Here is a 23,302-nt window from a genome sequence, read left to right on the forward strand (position 1 = left end):
CTGCCCATGGGTGTTCACCACCAGCTCCCCATCTCTGTGCTACAGGGTCTGGTCTGCCTGCCTCCTGCCCCGAGACCGTGATTCAACCTGCCAAGCATCCCTCTGAATGAGCCCCCTGTTCTCCGGGTCATCAGTGGAGAAATCTGATCTCCCCTCTGAAGCAGCAGCTCAGAGGGCCCGAGGCGGTGGGAATCTGCTGTTCTTCACTGAAAGTGCTCTCAGTATTTGATCGGTTGGAGTGTTTTGACATGGTTTTCAGTGGGGTATGCTCATCCTCAGCCTGTGAACTTACACACGTCAACCAGGCAAGAGCACATCAGCCTCCGCATCAGTGTCTAGGAGGTCTACAGCTGACAAGATAACCTTTTCATGACAAACACATTGCCACTCAGAGGAACAGAGACAAGAATCTGGTCTGATTTCCAACAAGATAAGCATCTCTTATGCACCTTTTTACACCTGAAGAGCTTCTAATCCTTTTCCTGCCTTTTCTTTGCAAGTCCTTACCATTTTATAAAGCCTTTTTAAGAAATGAAGGAAATGAGTATTCCAGACAGACAATGAGCAGTGGGAGAAGAGACTTAGCAAATGCAAGTCACAGATTTGGACAGCTGGTGATACCTGGGATGTTGCTCACAGGCCTACCATAAGGCCAAGACAGTCATCCTCAGTGGTTTGAGCCCTATCATGTGTCACAAGACAAGCGTTTTCTAATGATGGGTGACATTTTGTGCCCAGAACAGCATCAGCATAGGTATCGGACATCTGGCAAATGATTTCACTCTGGAAAGGTGACAGAAGCAACCAAAGCTTTGGCCTTTTCCCACCAGAAAAGCAGCATTTGCTACCTCCCACTTCCAGTTGCAGGGAAAGACCCTGCCTGGGGCTTCCCTGGGATTCATTCTGTCTCCATCTCAGATGTGCAGAAAGACAACCTACTGGTGTGAGTACATAAGAAACTCTCCTGCAGACTTTTTTCACATGAGTGCGTGCCCACATCACACAAGATAGCAGCCCCCATCCCATCAGCCTGTAAACACCCTGTGCAGCAAGGGGCTGGGGAGGCAGCTGTGCACTGGGGTTCACACATGGGCCTCCTCACCACACCAAGCTCTGCTTTGCTAGGAAGCTGTCTGCTTTCAGGGTCTCTTAGAGCCCACATCTCAGCTGCCAGGAGCCAGCACAGCTCCACTGACTTCAGTTACACGCTGAGCAAGGCTGCTTTGAGCAAGGCGAGGATCCAGCCCTTCAACTGGAGGTGGTTTTCCTAGACAGCGTCTGCTGCCAAGGTGACATGCTTCCAGGAAGGTTGCTTGCTCCAGCTCCTATGTCTGCACACTGCAAGTCTCCCACAAATACCTAAAAATACCATCAAGATTCAAATCTCCAGATGCAAACCCAGCCAGTATTGGCCAATACCATTTGAGGTTTCGCTCCAGCCTGCATCTGCCACAAGCTCCTGTACAATCCATTCACAAAGAGCAAGTTAATTAACATAATATCACTCAGAGCTAGCTCGTTCCTGCCTATCAGTGTCATCTTATCAGTGTCCTCAACTGAAAAGTAATCTCTGACTTGATCTTTCCTTGGCCACCAAGCAGTGCCTGAACAGAGGGGGCTTTGTTTTGAGTTGCTAGACATGTGAAGGTCAGCTCCCAACCTTTTCCTGGCATTGCCCTTGCCTTGGAGAGCAAGGTAGAGCCTGTTCTCATGTCAGACCTTGTTCTTTTCTTCCTGGCTTTGACAAGAAGATATCATTTGTCCTAGGGAGTTGCTCCCCAGGCTGGGAGTGGGCTCAGGCATGGAGCACAGTACGGCAAAGCAGCAGCATGGGAAGTACATCCCGGGGGGGGCAGTCCTGAACACAACAAACCCACCACCCACCCAGGGACATCCAACAACACACTTGGCCTGACAAGAAGTCACCTGCCATGCAGCAACTCCATCACTTGCAGAAGATAAGCCCCAGGCAGTTTTGCTTTGGCAAAATCCATCCACACCCTGAAATAAGGCACAACAGAATATGAAATCCAGATGACAGGAGGGCCCACATCTGCTCCTGCATTGCACAATCACAAGCTGGGCTTGTGATCAAGCTGTGCCAAGCACACAGGCCAACTTGCAGAAGGAGGACAGGTTTAAGATCATAAATTCTGCTGATTTTACTAAAGACCCACACTCTTCCACGATACTGATCCTTCGCCAAAATCATATGCTGTAATATAATAGTTTTATACATATACACACATGTACCTTGAGATATTGTTATTTTAGCACATCATTATGTTTTGAAAGAAGTAGGCAACCAGTCTATATGACACGGGTTTTATTATGACGTGGGTTTTAGGGGGGTTTTATTTTGAGGGAAAGTAATTTGGTAAGTGCAAACTGGTAGTTAGGCTGACGGAAAGCCAAGCTGATGTAGGTGAACATTTTTCAAACAGGAGATAGCTGTAGGTGGGGAAGATAAACCTTTTATTTTTAAGAGATTTTTTTTTTTTTTAAGAAAAACTTTAAACATGATGTTTTAAGAAGCATCCAAGTGAGGGGAATTTTTAAGGCAATTTTAATAACCATTAATAAAACACTGATTTTCTATTGCAAGCCTAAATGGTGTTAACCCAGCCATCACCTTCACCTGGATCCTGCAAATCAGAGACATGCTGGCTTCCTGGGTCACAGCTGCTCCTCCACACCACACACACTCCACCTCCCCCAGATCTGCCCCCTTTCCACAAGGCAAAGCACATCTCTGCCTACAGTGACTATCACCCTCACCCCAGCCCACATCCCCTCTGCCCCACTAGCACCAGCCAGCATTTCTCCAAGACCACCAAGTCTAGTGATAGAAAAATCCCAAGTCCTCATTTCACCAATTCCAATTCATCAAGGTCAAATCCTTTTCCTTGCTGCTGTGGAGCCCTCCTATGTTAAAATCTCAAAACAAAAAATAGGATTGTTGCTTTTCTATGCCATCCACTGAGAAGCTGGCTTTGGAGAGAACCAGCTAAGAAACCATGCTTAACCAACATGAAAAAAACACTAGCACTTACAACAGGTATCACCCTTGTGCTTTGCAAGAGTAAAGCACAAACACTACAGCCTCTACAAAGAAATTCCTTAACACATAATTATCTCTTAGAAAGAGCAAGGGCTTTAGAAACACAGTAAAACTTGCACACAAGCACCTACCCTGCTGTCCTTCACAAGATCATCTCAAATGAGGCCAGGCAGCTTCCTAGGGCATATCTTCCCACCTCCTCCCAAACCCAGGCAACCTGCAAATCCTGCTTTTATAGGGTTTTACCCTCCCTCCTGCAACACCTTCACCTGGTGACTCACTAATTACATCCCAAACGAGCAAGCAGGCACAGCTGAGATCTTTCTGCTGGAAGAGAAGACCTTGCAGCTCAATATACCTTATTTAATTCTCCATAGAAAGCCTTCTCCTATGCGTCAGACATTTCTCCAGCCTTCTTTCTGTGCTTTTCCAGCTCACGTCTGAGGCAATCTGTTGCTTGCTAAGGGCTCAAAGGTGTTTTGTAATCAAAATGTTATCATCGAGAGAAAATAGAGCCTGTGTAGCGATTAAAAATAAGTCTTCATTTTTGGGGAGCAGGATAACCAAGAACACAGTCCTGAGCAGTTTGGGTCAGGCAGACTGCCCAGCACTCCGTCCCAAGACAGGACTGGGTGACTGGAACAAACTGGACACTGCTGGGCTGGGGCTGCTGGGGGTTTTGCCGCAGTTGTTATTCGTGGGGTCAGGTCTCACGTTCTTCCGTCCTGAAATAGAGCAAAACCCCAAACCACTCCCAAGAAATCCAGGCTGTTCCTAAGAAACTACAACTTACAAAATAAAAAAAAAAAGAAAAAAAGAAATACATTTTTGTCACACAGTAGCACCATTTTGGACTATTTTTCTTCTGCAGGTGGGACTTAGAAAGCATTTCATAGCCAGGAACAGCAGAGCAGTGACCGATGAAGGGCAGGAAGAAGAAAACCTTGTTTTGAACATCTCAGACAATGAGTTGTGGATCCCCATCCCCAATTTGGTGGCATCAGCACATATTTGGGGAACCTCTCCATGTCAGGGAGCTGCAATGAGACCAATTCCTCTTGAGAAATACCCACCCATATCTTTTAGGCAGTTCTAACATAGAGTTGCCCACGTCCCTGCCATGGAGGGTTGGGGTTCACGGTGAAATGATAGCCCAGGTGAGAGCTCTTACAGGGCAACCTGGCCTGCAGAAATGCTTTCCCACTCCTGCAGTCCCTGCCCTGGAGAGGGACAAATGCCTCCCAGCCATGCTCTGCTCAGTGAGCTGAGATACTGTGAGTGAAGGTACTCATGAGGTCTGCAGGGTGTTTTAAGTCAAGAGCTTATGCATTCAGGAAAATGTTTTGCTAATAACCTGGCTGTCCTGGCTTCTCCAGCTCTCCTTCAATGCCTACAGATGTCTAAAGCTGGTTGTTCATGGCTGAGCTGGTCCTGCACAGCCCTTCCCTGCTCAGTGGAGAGTCCCAGCAAGCCCCTCACTGCCACCTTGGGGGGGAGCCAGAGATAGCTTTGTCACCTTCCACATCCACCAACCTCTGTTCATTGGCCACAGAGGACCTTCAAGGGCCAGTTTAGTCCCAGACCAGGGAATGTTTGATACCAAAAACCCACCGAGTCAAAGCTTCACCCGCAGTCTTGCTACACCCTACCCAACACCTTGTTGACTTTGGAAATGATTCAAACCCTTCTGTCTCGGAATCAAGGGGACACCCCATGCAAGAAAAGACCAGGCTTTTTTTTTTTTTTTCTTTTCGCAGAGATTTTTTTTTTTTTTTGTCATCTCTTTAATTTCATCTTGGTACGCGATTTCTGACAGTGTGTCAGCATCTCCCGCCGGGTTCAGCCATCTCCGGACCCCGCTACATTCAGTGTCAGACCGTACGGTGGCGACGAGCCGGTGTTCCGAGCGTCACAGGCACTCGCGTGTCTCTACGGGTTGTCGCTTACATCATTCGCGAACAGCAGCACAAAAGGACACAACGCATGAAAATGAGAGTGGGGATGAGGTGGGTGTCAGCTGAAGGCTCGACCCTAAGGACAACGTTCCCCAGGTTCCCATGGCTCTGGCAGGGATGAATCCAGGCACAGGGTGGGAAACGCAGGGCTCTCCCTCCTTTCTCCTTCCCCCTTCACACTGGTCTAGCACCCATATTTGAGGGTATGTGATGGGGTCGCTGGGGCAGGCAGGATGGGACCTGCCATGGGAACGATGATGCAGAGAAGCACGGTTGAGCCCTGACGGGCCAGCATGTCCATCAGCTCCAGCAGCGTTGTCCACCACGCGCCGACCTCCTGGACACGTCCAGCGGTGGGGACAGGACCTGGCCGTCGTGCTGTCCCCATCGATCTGCTGGCGGAGAAGCAGGTCCCTGGAGCCCAGCCCTGTTTTGGGCTTCAACAGCACCTCAAAACCAGTGGGGTGACCTGAGAGCACCAAAAATAACCAACCCCCCAAAACCCAAACCTATCACCTGAAACGAACTGATGTTCCTTCCCTGCCACTGGGCTTTTGCAACCTAAACACAACGTTTATAAAAAGTAAATTATTTCATCTTATAACTTAAGTGCATTGAGTATTTCCTTAAATATGGTTCACGCTGAAAATAAAGTTACTTTTGCTGTACAGTAAATTTCTGATAGACTTAGAAATAAACTTTGTTGATACAATCTGGCGGGTGCGGCTGTGCGGTTCGTCACCCACAGCCACACGGCTCTGCACGCACACACACGCGTGTGCCCACGCACACACACATACACACACACAGCCCCATCCTCGGGGATGGGGGCGATGTTAGGGGCTTCTAGCTTTCTATATCCGCATGGGAACATCTAAAAAGTCCCTGTGTTTGAACTGGGAGCGCTCAAGCTGGTCGAGGGGACAGAGGGGAAAACCTCGCAGCGAAGTTTTCCCTGTGTTTCCCCAAAGCAGGGTCAGCTTTTCAAATTCCAAAGCCCAGCTGATGCTGCGGGCTCTCCCCGCGAAGATCAGTAGTTCGCTCTTTCCGAAACTCGGACCAAAGGTGGCGAAGAGGGGACACGGCACCGGGATGCTCCCGCAGGAAGGGTTTCCTCCTCCCCTTGCCGAAACGAGACGTTTCTTTCCCTGTTTGAAATTTGAAAACCCACCAGCCAGCTGCAAAAACCACTCCTGTCCCTAATCCTAGGCTCCTAAGAGAAACATGAAACTATGCAACCCATAACTTAACTTGCTCCTCGGGAATCCCAAGCTACAATGCATTGTTTGACAGCATCCCAGCAGTGTCACCCCCCCCCCCTTCCTCCCACTCCCGGGGGCTCTGCAGCCCCGCCTAAGCCAGCGCGGCGGCATTGGCTGCCCCATGCCAGGGACCCCGCTGCGCTCAGGAGGTGAAGTAGGAGTTCTGCATGGAGTAGAGGTGGTCGATGGGGTTCCCCACTCGTGCCTGGAGCGGCCCCGCGTCCGCTGTGGCAAGGAAGCAGTCGCCCAGGTTGCTCAGTGAGGTATCGTCACTATCCAAGTCATGGAAGAGGGGCTCGGCACCTTGGGAAGCAGGGAAGGAGCAGATGGGTTTCACAGTCGACTTTATCCTCCGGCACCTTGACGGTACCTGGTACCCTCCAACTTTTGCAGTAGGGATTTTAGTTTTAGGGGAGAGGGGACCTCTGATTTCCCAGAAATGGCTGCATCCTCCATGCATCCCCCCAGCACACAGCCTCCCACCACGGCCCAGCACCTCTTCAACGGAGAGGAGGCAAGAGGCAAACCCCACAGCCTTACCGTAGGGGTGCATGTGGTCTCCGGGCATCTGTGGTGGGGTGAGCCCTTGCCGGAAGGGATCAGAGCCGTAGACACTTTGCTCCATGCCCAGCAGCTGCTGGGGTGGGGGCAGTGCAGTGTAGGGGTTCAGCATCCCCTCCAGCCCCGTGCTGCCGCTGCCGTTTGTCTGCGCTGGAAGATAAGAGCAAGCTGTCGGAGCAGTTGGGCTGCTGCTTTTTGGGGGGCTCAGCTCCCTCGGGAAGCCTGGAGAGGGCTGGGAAATGGGGAGACCCTGAGCATGGGGAGGGCTGGGTGCAAGGGGGGGGTACCTGAGCTCAGGCGCTGGGTGTTTTGCTGATCCTGCTGCTGCTGCTGTTGCCTCCTGGCCAACTTCTTCATCTGGCCCAGAAGAAGGGGAAAACACGGGGTGGAATCATCTCCCGGCCGGAGCGAGGAGGGAGGGGAGCCCTGTACCGGCCACTGGCAGGGGGATACCCCTTGTACCCACCTTTGCTCGCTGGTTCTGAAACCAGACCTGCACCACGCGGACGCTCAGCCCCGTCTCAGCCGCCAGTGTTTCCCGCACCTTGGAGAGAGGAATGACAGCAGCGTCTCAGCCCCCTCAGCTTTTTTTGGGGGGGACTTTAGGAGGGGTCAGAGCAGCCAGGGCAAGTCCTCACCCAGCACCCAGGACATCCCCAGGGGCTGAGCATGGGTCCTTCTCCCCATACCTTCCTGCAGGGCTTGGAGGAGACCTCAAACGATGCCTTGAATGCCCTGCGCTGCTGCGTGGTCAGGATCGTCCGGGGCCTCTTGGGCCGCTTGTGATCCTTTCCATCCTCCGCTCCCTTCCCCGAGGCTTGGCCCAGTTTGCAGATGCTGTCCTCGTCATCACTTTTGCCTAAGGGAGGGGGAAAAATGCAGGTCCTTTACAGAAAATAGGCAGCACACATCGTTTTCCAGTGTGTCTGAAAAAATCTGGGGGAATTAAAACCAGCTGGTGTTGGCAAGGATCTTCTTAGGAACGTGTGTGAGGGGCTGAGGTTTGGGGCTGACTGCCCCATGGCAGCTCAGAGAGGGGGGGAGCTGCTGTGGCTCATGGCTTGGGGCCACTCAGCCAGCAAACGTGCTTTTTGCTGCTTCTTTTCCCCAGCAGCCCGAGCAGCTGCAACGTGAAACCCTGGGACACCTCATTTTCCCTCCATCAGACCCAAACCCCTGCCTGCTCCACAGGGTTTTCCTGCCAGGCCACAGCTGGGGACACATCTGGACAAGTCGCATCCACGTGAGGGAACAGTGTCCCCAGGACTGTCCCCCCAGCCCAGCTGGGGACCGGGTGGAGGGAGGATGAAGGGCAAGCAGAGATGCTCGGAGAGGGCAACACGTTGGCCAAAACCTCACACCCACCTCCTGATTTCCCCTGCCACAGAGGTCAACTCCATTTAGAGCACAAGAAGTTTTAATCCCGAATCGAAGTGGCACCTTTTCCCTTTTATTTCCCCCTTTCCGTGGAGTTTTAAATCTCCCCAGACAGAAGCCCGGGCTGCTTCAAGCTTCACCCCTGGGGTCCTTGCTGAGATGTGCTGCTCCATCGGGTTCCCAGCACCGGTGTGTATCTCTCCGCTGTTCTCTGCCCCTCGGGACCGCGGGACCTTCGGGCAGGAGCTGCTCCGGGAAAGCTACCCTGCATCCCACCGGCCCTCCTCATTTACCGCATCGCCAGCGCGGTGATGACCTCGCTTGTGAGGTTTGACATCACAGGTCCTTCCCTCTCATGAGCCGTAAATCACTTCACAGCCTTTTCTAGAAAGCTCCTCTGCCATCCGTTTGGGAATCAATAAGGGAGCTGACGGTGCTGGTTTGGTGCAAGGCTTTACTAGTTACCTCTTCCCTCTGTGCTGCTGGGCTCTCTCCTGGGCTCAACAGCCGATACAGAGACCTTCCCCGTGGCAAGGGCTAGGAGGGCTGGAACACGGAGAGACGTCCACACTGGTGGTCCCCAAAACAGCTCGGAGCTGGGTGCTGGCCCCCAGGAGCCCACGCCTTGCTGCTGCCACCCACCCGTAGCACATCCACGGCATGGCAACAGCAGCAACGGCAATGGGAGAGACAAACTGCTGCTGTCTTGCATGTCCCAACACAAGAGACGTAGTGATGCAGAAGGTCGGAGAGCCTCAGTGCCGGGGACCCCCGGGGTGTGGAGTCTCTGATGGCTAATGGGGCTGAGCAGCGGCAGCCACCGTCTCCATCTCAGTGCCAGCATGAGCAGGGTCTCCGCTCCGCTGAGCTGCCTGCTCTCCTGAAACCCAAAGGAGTTTAATTTTGACGAAGGGTAGAGAGTTTTTTTTACAAATATTGGGGGGAGGAACATCAACCTATGGAGATGTTTTGGTGCCTGAACCCCTTTGCACCTTAACACGAGGTGAGTGCCTAAATAACCCCCCAGTCCAGGAGGCAGAGCCCAGCAGAGGGGATCCAGAGGCTCACAGACTCTTTCAAATGATGCTCAAAACCCACACTGAGGGCAAAAACCCACTCCCAGCCGCCCCCCCTGAGCCCTCCCCGTCCAACACCTGCTCCCCAAATCCCTCCCAGTGTCAAAGGGAAAGAAGGAAAAGTGAAGCTGGATTTGGCGGGGTATTACTTTTAATTAACTCTCCCTTTCAAGCCTTTCCTCGCTAAGGAGGGGGGAGAAATTAATGAGTGTCTGAGGCTGCCCCTGACGTCACCCGGGAAGGGGCTGGGGCGACGGATATTGTGCGACGTGCCCTCGGTCCGACCTGCCGAGCCCGCGTCCCGCCGCCGGGGCCAGGACATTCCTCGCTCCGGAGGATTTAGGGAAAGGAGAAACGTTAGGACGCTTTTAATTGGAACGCGGGGTCCTCTTTCAGGGAGCCTTGTTTACTCAGGCCGGGCGGCGGGGGCTCGGGGGAGGCAGTAATTGAAGCGAGGGTTTGGGAGATTACGGGCAACATATGGCTCGCTTTTTATCTGAGCTTTCTCATAAAGTGGCTTTTGGTGAGCGGCCGGGGGGAGGGAGGGCGGGGGGCTTCAAAGCAGCGAAGGGGGACAGGGGAGAGGTTGGGCACACACGTCGGACGCTGCTGGTGAAGGGTATCCGGGCTCAGTGCTGGAGCGGGGACATCCTGTTGCATACCCCGCCATGGCGGTGGGGTCTTCTGGGGAGTATGTGGCAGGAGAGGGCATGGGACAGGCTCCTGGGCTGGTCCCCGCTGTGCCACCATCCCCAGAGCCACGTGCCATACCGAGACAAAGTCTTGGTGGCCACCAAACCCAGGCAGGGACATGGTAGGGCTAAGCCACTGGGTCTATGGGGAGATGGGAAGGGCCAGGACCCCCCAGCCAGGGGATGCCAGGGGGTGCCAGGGGTTTCAGGTTGGGTTTCTGACCAGCCAAGGGGTTGTCGTGCCCTTTTGATCCCACACCGGCCCTTCACATCCTTCGGGTCTCAGCTGGAGCTTCCACCAAAATAAATATTTTCCCAGGAGGTTTTTGCTAGCTGAAGCTCTTGCTTTGGCCGGAGCCTCAGGCAGCAAGGCTGGACCACGGGCTGATGAGTCGCTGGGGAGGAAAAGCTCCCCAACCTTTCCCAAACTGCCCTTTTCCCCCACTAGGAATAAACCCAAACCGTCGTGGCCAATTCACTTATTTTCCTGCATGACGTCTCCTCATCAGTTCCTAATTTAACTGAAAGAGTTTGCACATCCCAGAAGGAAAAAATAGTAATTCTTCAATCAATTACAGATTTTCCCAGGGCTAAGGCAAGAGCCGGATCCTGCTGCTTTTCTGCCTCTCCAGCTCCTCCAGCGCTGGACCATCACTCATCGGCTCCCTTCAACCACCTCCTCCCATGGCCTCGCTCTTTATTTTTAAAATATGATCACTCGATGATGTTTTTTAAGAGGAGCAGGGGTCTGCAGGGATGGTGTTAACATGAGGATTTCTGCTAGCCCCCGAGTTCCTGGGCTTTCTTACTAAACCTGCCTTGGGAAATATTCAGATTTGATTTGCACTGACTGTCGATACGTATTTTAACGCTGATCTGATGCTCTGGGCAGCTGACCCAGCAGTGGCACCCTGTCTGGAGCAGGATGCCAGTCCCTTGCCCACCTCCGGCCATGGTGCCACCCCTCCTGCAGCCCCCCGGGCTCTGCGGTGTCCCTGCAGCATCACCACGCCAGGTCTGTGGTCTGGATCCAGCCATTGACCACCTGGAAAGATGCTGGGGACACAAGATTTGCAGGCTCCCTGCCACCAGGTCACGTTTTATCCCTTTGCCTCAGTTTCCCCTCGGTATGAAACAGGGTGGTCCCAGCAGAAGGAGCTCACTTCTTGGACTCAGTCTTTCCAGAGTTGCAAGCAGGGACAGTGTGACACAGGGGAGGGACACAGGAGGTTTAGCCCAAGGTACTCAATGAGATGCTTGGGACTATGATTTTTTTTTTTTTAGAAAACTCTTGTTTCCCCAGGGCAAGGAGGTGGGAGATGTCATCTTCGGCCAGCATGGCTCTCACTCCATGCCCGGGGAGGCTGTACACCCCTTGGGATGGGGTGCTGGTGCACTGCGTAGGCTAGGAGCACAAACCCTTACAGAAATGAGCTTACTGAGATGAGGATGATCCCCAGAGCATCCTCCAGCCCTGCAGCCCCTCCGCTGCCGAGGTCCCTACTCACACCATCGCCACCAAGGTGGGAGAGACTCTGGCTGGAGGATGCAACGGTGCTCATAGAGCTTTACCCTTTGGACCACAGCAAGCCCAAACCTCGCCTCCAGACCCCACCACACTCACAGGGACCTCGGAGTGGGATCAGCCAGGGAGACGCCGGGCGCGGGCGGCCCCTTACCAGAATCCGACAGAGCTGGGCTCACCAAGCTCAGCAGCTCCCGCTCCTTCTCATAGTCGCCCTTACAGAGGAGCTGCCCCTCCTTCAGCACAAACTCGTCGCCCTTCTGCAGGCGTCGCTCGCAGACGCAGCAGCAGAAGCAACGCAGGTGATAGACACTCTTCTGGGCGCGCATCACCAACTCGCTGGGCGCGATGGCCTCCAGGCACCCGGCGCACTTCACTGCGAAGAGCCTGGGGGAGCAAGAGGAGATCCCGCTGGGACGCCTGGCAGCACCATGACTGCACCTGGAGGGTGGCATGGTGCTGGGGACAAGGGACGGGGCACCCGCGGTGGGGAGACAGGCATCAGTGCAGGATCACTGTGTCACCCCATTGGTGCTTCGATTGCGTTGAGGGGCTGGGGACAATGGTGCTGGCACCCCGCAGGGACACGGCATGTACTGCAAGCTTGCCATGTGCCAATGGGGGGGATGCTGTCTTTGGGTCAATTTTGGTTGACCTGTTACCAGGTGCTCACCATGAATGCGGTCAAAGGACAAAGACCCCAATATCTGGATGCCCCAAGTGAGAAGAAAACAGGCATGAAACCCAGTAGTCCAGCTACCGCCACCACAAGACATGAGACACACCACAACTACGTGAGTTCTATCGAGCCAACCGTACAAGTCCGCCTGCCTCTGGCTCATGTCTAGACATAAGCAGATGCTGGAGATGGCAATGGGGCCAAAGAGCTCATTTGTGCCTCTCAACAAGCACCTGCAGAAAGCACCCGCACTGTCAGTCACCCACAAACCACCTTGTTCTTCTAGCCTGTGTCAACAGCAGGACACTGCAACAGCCCTGTTCCTTGTTGCCAAACACATCAGGAACGTCTAATATGTCATAAAATTCTCCACGGCAGCAAGTTCTCGGTTAATGCCAGTGACAGACTGAAGACTTGATGTGTCAAAAGGAAAAGAAAAAGCTCAGCTGGTTCCTTGACATTGATGGGATGGTGTTTGAGACATCTCCAATTGTACAGTTCCCAGGTTTCAACTGGTTTCAACACTAGCTTAATACTTAAAAGCCAATAATAATAATGGTGGCAATAACACTTGGGTTGAAACAGACCTTTCCTTTCTCTGATTCTAAATGTCCTTACCGAGGAGCTCAGTAGCACGATCAATGATTTACAGCTAGGGAAACTGAGGCAAGCAGAGTGGAGGTGGCAGCATCAATGTTGGCTTGGGAGGACTTGGAAGCACCTGGAGCTAAACTCTGGGCTGGATGCTCTAAGTGAATGGGATGTTTCCTCCAATACAGATGTTCGAAGGTGCTGAACCAGAACATCTTTGCCACCCCCAGATATTTGTCTTTTTGGCTTGGGCCTCATAAAGAAAAAAAATCACTGTTTACCCGGCCTCGTCCGAAATATCTGTGGGAACTGTACGTTATTATTCCCCTGTCCTGATGACTTTGGCCCAGAAAGAGAAGCCAGAAGTCAGCACGCATCCTGCAGAGGTTATCTCCGAGCATTGCCTCTGACCCTGCCTGGGCATGCCCCGGGAATCTGCGTGAGGAACGTTGCATCCAGCCATCCGCTGGCCCCGCATGGCTCCCACCTCCATGGTCCCCATCCCACGTGTCATCCCTGGGGGAGATCTGGGGCGCCAGGGGGCTGTGGGGATGGGGAGGGGATGGGCAGCCCTGCAGCCAGCAGCAGCTTTCAATCCTTTCTCTTGTTTTGCCTGTCACAAAAAAAAGCACATAGTAAATGAAAAGTGCTGACTCAGCCCCATTCCAACAAGGAGGGGACCAGGCGAAACCCCCTGCAGCAAAACCATCAAGAAAAGGGGATAATTTTTAAAAAGTTTTTGTGATAAGCTCGATAGCCCATAAAACAAGGAGATGAGGGGCAGAGCAAGGCACGTGCAGGAACGGAGGATGACGCCTGCATCCCCGCGCCGACCAGCAGGGTCGGCCGCAGAGCATCACCTCCCGGAGCCCCGAGCTCCGGAGGCCAACAGCCGAGGGCTCAAAGGGCTGGGAATGGGGTCCCTAAATGCATCCTCACTTTATCAGTGTCGGCTCCCTCCTGCCTTGGCGAGTAGGAAAGGGATGTTATCCCTACCTATTATGTAGAAAGCTTCTACAAAACACTATTGTTGCTACAGAAAGTGGAAAATTGTCAAATAAAAGTTGGAGGTTAGGGAGTGTGTAATTCCAGATAATGCCATTAGTAGCTTTTATTTTTGTACATTCAACTTTAACTGCCCAGGTTTACATGCAACTGTCTTTCTCTGAGGTATCTGTATTTTCAAAGTCCCTACGACTGTCCTGGGAGGAGAGGGATGTATATTCCTTTGAAACATCCCTTCCGAAGGGTCGTTTTCTCTTGTTCCAGCTCTTGTGTTAATATTGCTGCGGTCGTTTCATCTTTAACGATGTCTCTTTTATGTCAGAGCAGAGGCCATTTGTATTCATCTGGTAACGCAGCCTCATCCCGTTTAAATGAAGTTTAAACCCTACCTGTTTGGATTCCCAACTGCTGTCAGTAATAAAACCCTGATAAGCTATTACGTTAGCGCTATCTAATCTCCATGAATGAATGTGCCCCAAATCTCTATTTCCAGGGCGCTGATTACAGAGCCATAAACCTTTGCCAATTAGGCACAGCAGCACCAGCCGAGCGATGATGTTTCCGAGCCCAAAGCGCGTCGCAAAACAAGGAGGTGTGAGATTTAGGCAAACGGTTGCCTAATATTAGACATTAAAGCCATACTTAGGTTGACGAATAAATGACTTAATTTCCAAACTGAGTCCCCAGTGGCTCCCACTGAGGGATGCGGGAGGGACAGGGCATCTTTCATCGCCCCGTGAAGGACTGCCCCATCCCTGGGCAACATGAGATGTGGAGAAATCCCCGTAAAATCTTCTCCACAGCGTGAAACCGTGAAGAGCTCCTTATAACCCCACAATAAAGCCAGATCTTAGGCACTAAAATGTCACGGGCATAAAAACTGCAGCCTACCACAGGTAGGAATGGGGAGAGAGGAAAGGGCATCGCTGGTGTCTCAGCTCCCTACAGCCCTGGACCAGCCCTGGACAGTACCAGGTCCTCTACAGCAACTGGGGAGGAAGAGTGTGCTCAGACAACCGAACACATTGGTAGTCCCTCACGTGGGTAATCCCACTAGGGAACAACCCCACATAGGATAACTCCAGCATGGATAACCCCAGCATGGATAACCCCATTGAAACACTCCTGCTCAGCCTGAGACAGGACAGAAGGAAAATTTTCTTCCAACCCCAGATCTAGCAATTAATTTAATATTTGTGCCTGAGCAAGATGCACCAGCCTGGATCCAGAGACATTTTCCCTCCACCCCAGGGATCTGCAGCTCTGTTTCCCACTCCCTCCCGCTGCAAGCAGTGGGCTGCAGAGCAAATACTGTCTTTTCTCCCCTCTCCACCTCTTTGTGCCTCCCTGCAGCTGCAAAGGGGACTCTGAGATCACGTTTCTCTACAGGAGGCTGCACAGAAGAGAAGGACGGGCTCTGCCCAGCGACTTCAACAGGTTTTAAATCAAGAACAAATTAACCACCCTTAAATTGCAATGGGAGTGTCTTTGTTTCTGCCATCCTAGGGATACTGCAGGCTTTAGCCCCCAGTAGGTCTTTTTTTTCCCTCCATATCATGGGATTCAAAGGCTAAATCAGGGCTGGCTGGTAGCTTTCGGGTTTGTTTAACCATATTGGATGCTGGGCAGCTCAGTAAAAGCCTCAACGAATCCCTGACAGTGAATACTTATAAATAAAAAAGCCCAAACACCCAAGTTAGGAAGAATTGGAACAAAAATACGAGTTTCCATCTGCACAGCATCACTGAAACCTAGAAATATCGACATGTGGCCAAAGCCACCTCTGGGGTGGCGCAACCCGTCCCCGGGGCACCAACGGAGGGGGAGCGCGGTGGGCAGCCCCCGTTTCCCACCGCAGCCACCACCTCCTCCTTCTCTCTTTATTTCGAGGTGACAGGCTGAAAGGGGCCGTGATTGACGGGCGCTTCCCGGCTGCTGTCTGTCTGCGTGCGCCGCATACAAACGCGGCCCTTCGGAGCCTCCCCGGGGACAGGGCGGTGGGTCGGCGACGCCGATATTAAATCCTGATGGACAAAACTCAAACAGCCACAGAGGCTTGGTTCAGGTGGTGGGTAAGGCGAGGCAGCTCTGCTGGACGGAGGGATGCTTTCCTACCTGTCCGCGCCAGCCCGGCCCGGGGACACGGTGAGAGGGGCAGGGGCAGCCCGCAAGGGACCCCACAGGCTCCTGGCCAAGGGCTGGAGCGGGCACCGTTGGCACCGATCCCTACAAAGCAGCTGCCCCGCAGCGGACGCATCCGCAGGGATGCTGGGTTTTCCAGCACCTCGGTGCAGAGACCTGACCAACTCATCTCATGTTCTCACCATGAACCAGAAGGAGCCTGAGCAGACCCTGACCAACCTGTTGGAGATGCGGGAAGCTCCAGCCCAGCCATGCTCACAGCCATTCCCAACTGACTGCTCTCTGGAGAGCAAAGCTGTGATCACCTCCAGAGCCGTGACCATGGGATGGGGATGAGCCGATGGCTGCGCTCCGTGCGAGGGGCGAAGGAGGAGGCTGGCGGTGGGCACCGGCTGCTAGCTGCAGGGCTCAGCGGTGAGTGAGGACGTGGGATTGAGTTGTCTTGGCACTGGGTCATCTTCTCGCTCACTGTCACCCGGTAGAAGGGGGGATGGCAGCACCGCGTCCTCCACAGGCTGGCAGTGGAAAAATGCCAGTTGCTGTCAACCCGGCATCCATGGCTTGGGAACGAGTCACTGTCCTGCTGCTGCTGGGCTCACCTCACCCTGTCCCCCTCTCTGGCTCTTGTGGGGCACGGACCACTGCCGGGAAGGGTCATGGATGCACCCCTGGTGTGAGGGCATCCCCTGGCCGCAACCATGGGGGGACCATGTGGACCCTCAGCCCTGGCAGGAGGGGTGCCAAGGCTGTGGGAGCAGCCAGGAAAGGGATGAGTCCATCTCAGCGCTGCGGAGGGCAGGCAGCCGTGTCCTGAGGACGGGCAGAGCAATTTGGACAGCAACCGGGCATCAGCCATCCTGGGGACCTCCAAACCCACCCTGGGTCTCTGGGCTCCCAGGCTGATGGAGGAAAGCACCCACAGCCGCCCTCATCTCCCCACCTTGCACACCTCAAGCCCTTGGAGAGCTCTCCGGTGGGACGGAGGAGGGATGTTTTCCCTGGGACTGTTCTCCTGACCCTTCCCTGGCTTCCAGCTCCCTCCCCCCGAGGCGGACAAGTGTTCGCTTTACTGCCTGGCAACGGGGCTGGGGCTAAGCTTGCTAAAATATGAGTGTTTTTTGGCTGGAGTACCAGAAGGCTGCAGTCCTACAGAGAGAAAAAAATTGAGCACTCCATGCCATGGCTCCAGAAAGGGGGAGAATTAGGTTTCACACCGAGCAGGCTGGACCATGGCATTCTTTAGTTAATGCTTAACAAACGCCCAAACAAAAGCGGCCAACTTCGCTGCATGTTTGTAAAATGTATTCTCAGCAGATTCGGGTTTATTGGAGAATTCACTCGCTTTGCAGCAAGTGGCATTTTCCTTTTTTTTTTTTTTTTTTTTAATTTCCCTTCTCCTCCCTCCCCCCGGCTCAAGCCCTTCTCATTCCTGTTGCCTGAATGTGTCTTCCGACTCTCTGAGGGGACATGGCAACTGGGCTGAAATGGGCTTATTTCATCCCGGGGGCTGATGCGGCCATGTCTCCACTGCCCCAGGGTGCAAGCTCTCTCTGGGTCCAGCTGAGCCGCTGCTGGCAACTGGGGATGGGGAGTCCAAAAAGCCAGCCCTTGGCCTTTTGCAAATCCACCCTGAGTGACTGGTGGCTGTGTTCTCTGAGAGGCTGGAGAAAGCAAGGAAGGGACATGAAGCCTGAGGGTCCTGCTTTTCACCTTTCTTCATCTAACCCAGCTCTCTTGGGGTCCAAACCCAGTGGTCCTGCCCCATCCAACATCCCAGCCTTGCACACCTCCCGCCCTTGGAGAGCTCATCACAGCAGGGGCACAGAGGGGGACAGCCCCATCCAGGGACTCTGGAGGGGTTAAATTGGGGGTCCACACACGGGCATCCTGCAGGAGCATCCCTAACTGAGCTCCTACCCTGGTGCTCACTGGCAACTAAGCAGCTCCTGCGTCCCCTCCCGGTGCCTGGTGCCGTGGCAGAAGACATCGGTGACAAGGGAAATGCTGGGGAGGTGGCGGTGCAGGGGCACAGCGGAGAAGAAGGGGGTCAGTGCCGGGCTGTTTAACCCTCCTTCTGCTATACACAAGCCATCCGAGCCTTCCCAGGAAAGGGCACCTTCATCCCTGCCTCCTGGACGAGGTCCAAAAGTGGTCGCTGAACACCCCCCAGACCCTCTGGAGACCGAGCTGGGACGCGCTGGGGCACTGCTAGAATGGTGGGGTTAAACAAACAGACAAACAAAGCCTTCCCCACGAACAGCCGCTGCCAAAACACACTGGCAACCCTCAAGCCTTGTCCGCACCGAAATTAAAGGTTGAGCAAGCACACGGCTTCTAAACCTGCTTTAAGTTGCTCCATTTCTGATCAAGGACATGCTACTAAAACTTTCATCAACAAAGTGCCGTAGGAGCTGATGGCTCTGGGTTCCCTCCAGGCCCTCAGGGAGCCTGATAAAAATCTTCTGCTGACTTCAGGACTGGCCAGAAAGTGACCTCTGCGGCAAGGCCAGAAGAACAAGACCAAAAAGCTGATTTTCCTCCCTGCTCCCCTAAAGGCTGCATCTTTTTGTGCCCCCTCCTAGCCCCTGACAGCACGTAGCATCGGGCAGGGAGCTGGCCCCATCGCTGTACCGACCGAGCACTTGGTTTTGGAGGCGGGAGGGACACAGTTAGCAGGGGGAGAGGGACACACAACACTGTGCCCAAGCCCAAACACCATCCCAACGGAGATGACCCAAAGATCGATCCCATCCAGCCCATGGCACGGCAGTTTCACATCCCAACCGACGCGTCTCCCACCAAGCTGAATTTCGAGAAGCAACCCCCCCTCCCTCCACCGCCGTGCCCCCAAGAAAACAAGGATAATTGAAAAACCACAATATCACTAGTCAAATTTAATATTGAGAGTGAGCGAGCGGGAGCCAGAGGTCAGAATTAATTACACCCCACCATATTTCAGCACGCTGCTGCGGCTCCGTGTCCTTTCCTTGGGGAGCAGTGCTTCCACAGAGAGGTCGACAGACATTATTAGAAAGGACTGATTTAAACGTACCCCCAGGAGCTTTTCAGCTTGTCTCTTCAGAGCCTTTGTTTGTGCTGAGATTAATGGGGAGGCAAATGATGGAAAAGCAAAGTCACCAGGAGCAAGAGGATGCGCCATCACTGCCACCGCCCCAAGTCGCTCGGCTTTTTACGCAGGGCAGGAATAACTCAGAAAGGAGGAAACGCTGTTTGTGTCATTCATTTGGTGGAGGAAACGTGATGATCTTGAAACCTGGTGGGGTTTTTTGCTTTCTAAGAAACAGAAATCCTGGCTAAAATATCCTGCGGGTTGGTTTTCCTACCCCCTTGGGGATTTTATGCACCCGCTGGTTTTGCGATGCGCTGTACCACCACGGCGGAAGGAGCTGTTCTCAATCTGTTCCAGCTAGGGTACCCCCTCTTGCAAGTCAATATATTTGCCTCTGAATCTTTTCTAAATCTCCTGGGATGGAAAACGAATATAGAAACAAAATGAAAAATTCAAACTTTTCTATTTTCCATTCAGAATTTCCAAAGGAGGGCAACAGAAAAAAACCAACAACAACAACAAAATAAAATGACAAAAGAAAGGAAAAGAAAGAGTGCTCGGACCAAGCAGAGAAAGTTGTGAAATCTCCTTCCTCAGCGATAGACAGCACTCGCTGGCCCCAGCCCTGAGCAACCTGATCCAGTATCCAAGCCAGCCCCACTCCCAGCAGAGGTACCTCCAGTCCCATCCAGTCCCAACATCCCCATGATGCCATAAATTCACCTCCACCCTGTATCAACAGGTTCAAAAAGGGATCAGGGAAATCCAGGGGACCGAGTCCACCCCCAGCCTGGTCCCGCAAGTCCGACCTCACACTCAGGGTGACCCAAATCCCCGACTGCCCAGGGCACTACGGGCTCCCTTGGCTTTTGGGGGGCTTTCCTGGAGCATCGCCATGGAGGGCAGTGCGGGTGAACGTGCAGCAGGTCCAGCTGTGCCCCAGCACTGGGGCTCCCGGCTGCTCTCGAGTCACCTCGGATACAACCAAGGTTTGTCTTTTCCTTTCTTAAACAGAAAATCCTAGGTTCCCCCTAAGGGCGCTCTGAGCATCCGCAGACGGGGCCACGGGAGCCATCGTTTCCCAGGCGTTTAAAATTCACGGGGCGTTCGTGCCAACGTGGCAAACTCTCATTAGGAGGTGACCAATATCCTGTCGAGCTTCCCAGCGCTCCGGCGGCTATAAAAATCACTCGTCTGTAGAAAAGCTAAACAGAGTAAACTAAGTCGGACATAGAGACCAGCTGCTTCGGATCGGCTCGGCAAACAGAGATCCACGGGAGCACGCCGGGCGCTGCCGGCGGGGAGATATCGCTCTCCCGGCTGGGTTATTTCTTTATTTCTTGCCTGATCTTTTATTTCCACGTGCCCCAGCTCACCCTCGCGTAGGAGTTTTGCATAAATATCATCTGCGCGTGTTGTCAAGTTGTTGGGATGGAGTTTTTGTAGTTGTTTTGTTTAGTTTTTTTCCTCCAAGAGCTTTTCCACAATGGGAAGCAGCTGTTGCGGTTAACAGGCTGCTCCGGAGCAAAAGCCACGCTGCGCATCGAGATATCTCAAAAGGGGCATCCTTCATTCATAGCTCCGTGCACTAGAGAGCACTATAACATGTGTTTCGGTGAAGTTTGTTAGCTACTCGGCGCTGGAAATGCCAGAGGAATATGCTCTGGAATGAATGGAAATATTCATCTAAAAAGACGTTAAATTTAAGCCGTCTTTTCTTCCCCCCCCCGCCTCTCTCCGCTGATCTCATGTTGCAGCCCTCTTCAGCGTGCGCTTTTGGGAGAAACAAATGCCTGGGGTGTGTTTTGCAGCCTCGGTGGCACCCGAGACAGGGCGAGGAGAACAGATGATGGTGAGCGGAGCGGGGTTCTCATGGCATGGGTGGCCCGGGGACATGCAGGGGCAGCCCGCTCACCCACGGAGGTCCTGCAAGAAACCCGCTCCCAAGTGCCATCTGATGCGTGGAGAAGCAGAGCTGCTCTGCCTTTCGTGGGGCTGGGCATCAGCTCCCCGGAGGTATCAAGCATCCCTAGAGGAGGTGGGTCTCACAATAAACAGGGGTAAAGCCTCAGGAAAATGTTATTATCAAATGTTTAAAATTCACTTTCTTCTTTAGAGCTTTTTCCTCTTCAGTCTGGGGAAGTTTGGGAGGAAAATCCACATTTTAGGTAACACACTTTTAAAAATTCAACATTACACCAATGTGAATCCCAGCCTCTCTTTGACTTCTGTGCAGTGACTGCGTTTCAAGACGGCTTCAGCAGCCATAGACACCCCAAAAAAGGCTCTAATTGATGCCAGTAAACAAGCAGCGGTTTCAGACCCTGACATCAATTAGCAGGGTCAGTATCCATCTCATGGGGACAATGCTCAGAAGGCTACAAACTGGCCTAAAGGTGCTCAGCACTGGAGCTGGATGAGAGTTTTCCCTTAAAATCTACTCTCTTCCTTCTACTTGATCTTTTTACATATATATATATATATATAAAAATAACACACACATATACACATATGTATGTACATACATTGCTTTTTTTTTTTTTTTTTTTTTAATCTTTCTTTTACACAGAGTTTTTTCAATTCAGACACAAGCTCCAGGGGACCTCTCCAGTTCAAGTCACTTGGGTACTGAACGTCTGTGTCCAGGGATGCTGAGCAACCTGGAAAAGAGGGACCCCAGTGCCTTGCTCCCACTTGGCAAAAGCCCTGGCTGGACTCCATCTCACCACTCCCTATCCATAACATTTTTTCTGGAGCTTTTGATCTGAAAAAACTCTTTTTTTTTTTTTTTCATCCTTAACCATTTTGTTTTCCTCACTAAGGTGCGCTGGAATTTCCTTCTGGATGCAAACCACTGATGCTGTGCCCCATGCACCCCTCCCCAGCCCCAGCACCCATGTCCCTCACAGACCTCCGCAGGATGCTCCCATCACCAGGGTGCTGGAGGTGCAGAGACCCCGCCAAGAGGGGCCAAGGGGACAGGAACAGCCGTGTCCCCTGTGCCACCATCAGGCTGGTGCCCCAGTTGCTGTTGCAGGGATGCGGGGCCAGCACCCAGCTTGCCGGGCTACCTGAGACGTGTCCCAGTGCTGCCAAGGCACCAGGATGAGCTTTTGATGGATTAGACGGTAAAAGCAAACACGCTTTCTCTAGGAAACCGGTTCCTGCCGCTCGTCTGCTTGGGGTTATTGCAGCGTCGGGGGCAGCAGCCCTTCCCAACAGCCTCCGGCAGCCGTCGAGACAGGATATTACTTTGTTGCTTATTCATTTTATTGCTTCTCCTCTCTAAATATTTGCTCGGCAGGGAAAGGATTCCCTTTACACAGTATCTGTTTTTACAGGTCAATTGAATTTCTGGCGCTCTCAATCCCTCTTTCCCTCCGATTTCATTTGCAAAACAAATATTGATTGTACCAATTAGCTGCGAAGCCCTCGCGGAGGATGGCTCAACGCCTTCAGCCGGCAAGAGGTTCACCTGGCCCCAAAACATGAGCTAGTAGTCGGAGCTGCTGGGACGGGAGCCCACAGAGCGACAACGTCAGGGCAGGGCTCTGTGAACCCCCAGCGGGACCCTCTGGAAGACAACTGCAAAAATGATGCTGATGATCCTTCTAGCTAGAAGGCAACATCTTTGAAGGGTATTAAATTAAAGCTGGGATGTTACCTCACACCCAAGACAAGTGTAAACTACCCTGAGCCTATCGTTCACTCTGGAACCTAATGATTGCAAGCCAGGGAGACCACAAATGCCACCACCAGCAATACAAACATGTCCAGGCAGTCGGCAGATGCATTAACCCCCAAAGCCACCCAATCCCAGCAGAAGCCTCATTTCTTTCACTGAAACACTAAACGCACCAGCTTGCTGGGGCAGGCGTGAGGTTAGACATCCCCTTCCTGCTCATCAGCTGTTGGGAAGTCCCTTCTAGCTCTGCATTTTCATTCATTTCTGCTGATGGGTGATAAGCCAGCGGCTTTGGGCAGCAGGGAATGGACACACTTCTGCCTGCCTGCCCCAGCAACATTAGCTCTCCTGAAAAGCTGGCAGATGCCTTTTTTTTAAGAGATGGACTAGACTCTGATAATAAAGGAGTACACACTGGGGTGCTTGGCCACAGAGCAAAGGACCACGATGACACCTTCTTACAAAGTCACGTGCTTTAAATTACAAAAAAAAAAAAAAAAAAAAAGTCTTTTTTTCCCCCCAAAATACCTTCAGGGTTTGCCTGTGCAGTGCCGGGCTTTTCTGAGCTGCCTAACCAAAAGCAACGGGCACGTCCAGCCCAAGCACCACGTCACCCTTTTT

The 23,302-nt window shown here is 52.8% G+C and overlaps 1 protein-coding gene across 2 annotated transcripts in view; it reads right to left on the bottom strand.

Annotated features, from left to right (window-relative positions):
* Positions 1 to 6,420: 6,420 nt before the first annotated feature.
* The window catches only part of LMX1A (LIM homeobox transcription factor 1 alpha), a 42,832-nt gene continuing 25,950 nt past the window's right edge, over positions 6,421 to 23,302 (bottom strand). For both annotated transcript variants that reach the window (XM_086617413.1, XM_086617414.1), the window contains 6 exons: positions 11,664 to 11,896; positions 7,529 to 7,698; positions 7,306 to 7,383; positions 7,127 to 7,196; positions 6,819 to 6,989; positions 6,421 to 6,581 (listed from right to left, as the gene is read on the bottom strand). In XM_086617413.1, the coding sequence (XP_086473539.1) occupies positions 6,421 to 6,581; positions 6,819 to 6,989; positions 7,127 to 7,196; positions 7,306 to 7,383; positions 7,529 to 7,698; positions 11,664 to 11,896 (883 nt within the window). The remainder of the gene's footprint in view (positions 6,582 to 6,818; positions 6,990 to 7,126; positions 7,197 to 7,305; positions 7,384 to 7,528; positions 7,699 to 11,663; positions 11,897 to 23,302) is intronic.

The sequence above is a fragment of the Tauraco erythrolophus genome, chromosome 10, assembly GCF_009769465.1.
Source record: "Tauraco erythrolophus isolate bTauEry1 chromosome 10, bTauEry1.pri, whole genome shotgun sequence".
NCBI classification, from domain to species: domain Eukaryota; kingdom Metazoa; phylum Chordata; class Aves; order Musophagiformes; family Musophagidae; genus Tauraco; species Tauraco erythrolophus.